Source organism: Trichinella spiralis, assembly GCF_000181795.1.
Source record: "Trichinella spiralis strain ISS 195 chromosome Unknown Scfld4100, whole genome shotgun sequence".
In the NCBI taxonomy this organism is placed as follows: domain Eukaryota; kingdom Metazoa; phylum Nematoda; class Enoplea; order Trichinellida; family Trichinellidae; genus Trichinella; species Trichinella spiralis.
In genome coordinates, this window is record NW_003531039.1 from 1 (window position 1) to 430 (window position 430).

The 430-nt window shown below is 34.7% G+C and overlaps 1 protein-coding gene across 1 annotated transcript; it reads left to right on the forward strand.

Annotated features, from left to right (window-relative positions):
• Nucleotides 1-180, forward strand: Tsp_14789 (histone H2B; the record flags this gene model as incomplete). The annotated part of the gene is made up of 1 exon (XM_003367536.1): nt 1-180. A coding segment is annotated over one exon (180 nt), but the record flags the coding sequence as incomplete, so codon positions are not given.
• Nucleotides 181-430: the final 250 nt, after the last annotated feature.

The window sequence follows — 430 nt, forward strand, 5'->3', positions numbered from 1 at the left end:
AATGACATTTTTGATCGCCTTGCCGCTGAGGCGAATCATCTTGCCCAATACAATCAACGCCACACGATCACTTCACGGGAAATTCAAACGGCTGTCCGTTTACTTTTGCCTGGTGAACTTTGCAAACATGCGGTCAGCGAAGGGACCAAAGCTGTTAGCAAGTACAACAGTGGAAGGTAAACTGTGTTGCCAGCATATTTAAGTAAATAATAATAACCCAACGGTCCTTTTCAGGACCACATTTATTTTTATTCAAATCGATGAAATTCAGTAAATAAAAATTATACTTTTGTTAAAATATATTTTTCACGTACATAAAGGTAATTTTTACCAGTTAACCGAATGTTTAAGCATTAATGGGATACTGTAAACTAATAAGATTGTTTATAAAACATTTGAAATTATTGTTAAAAACTGTGTAAGCTGAAAG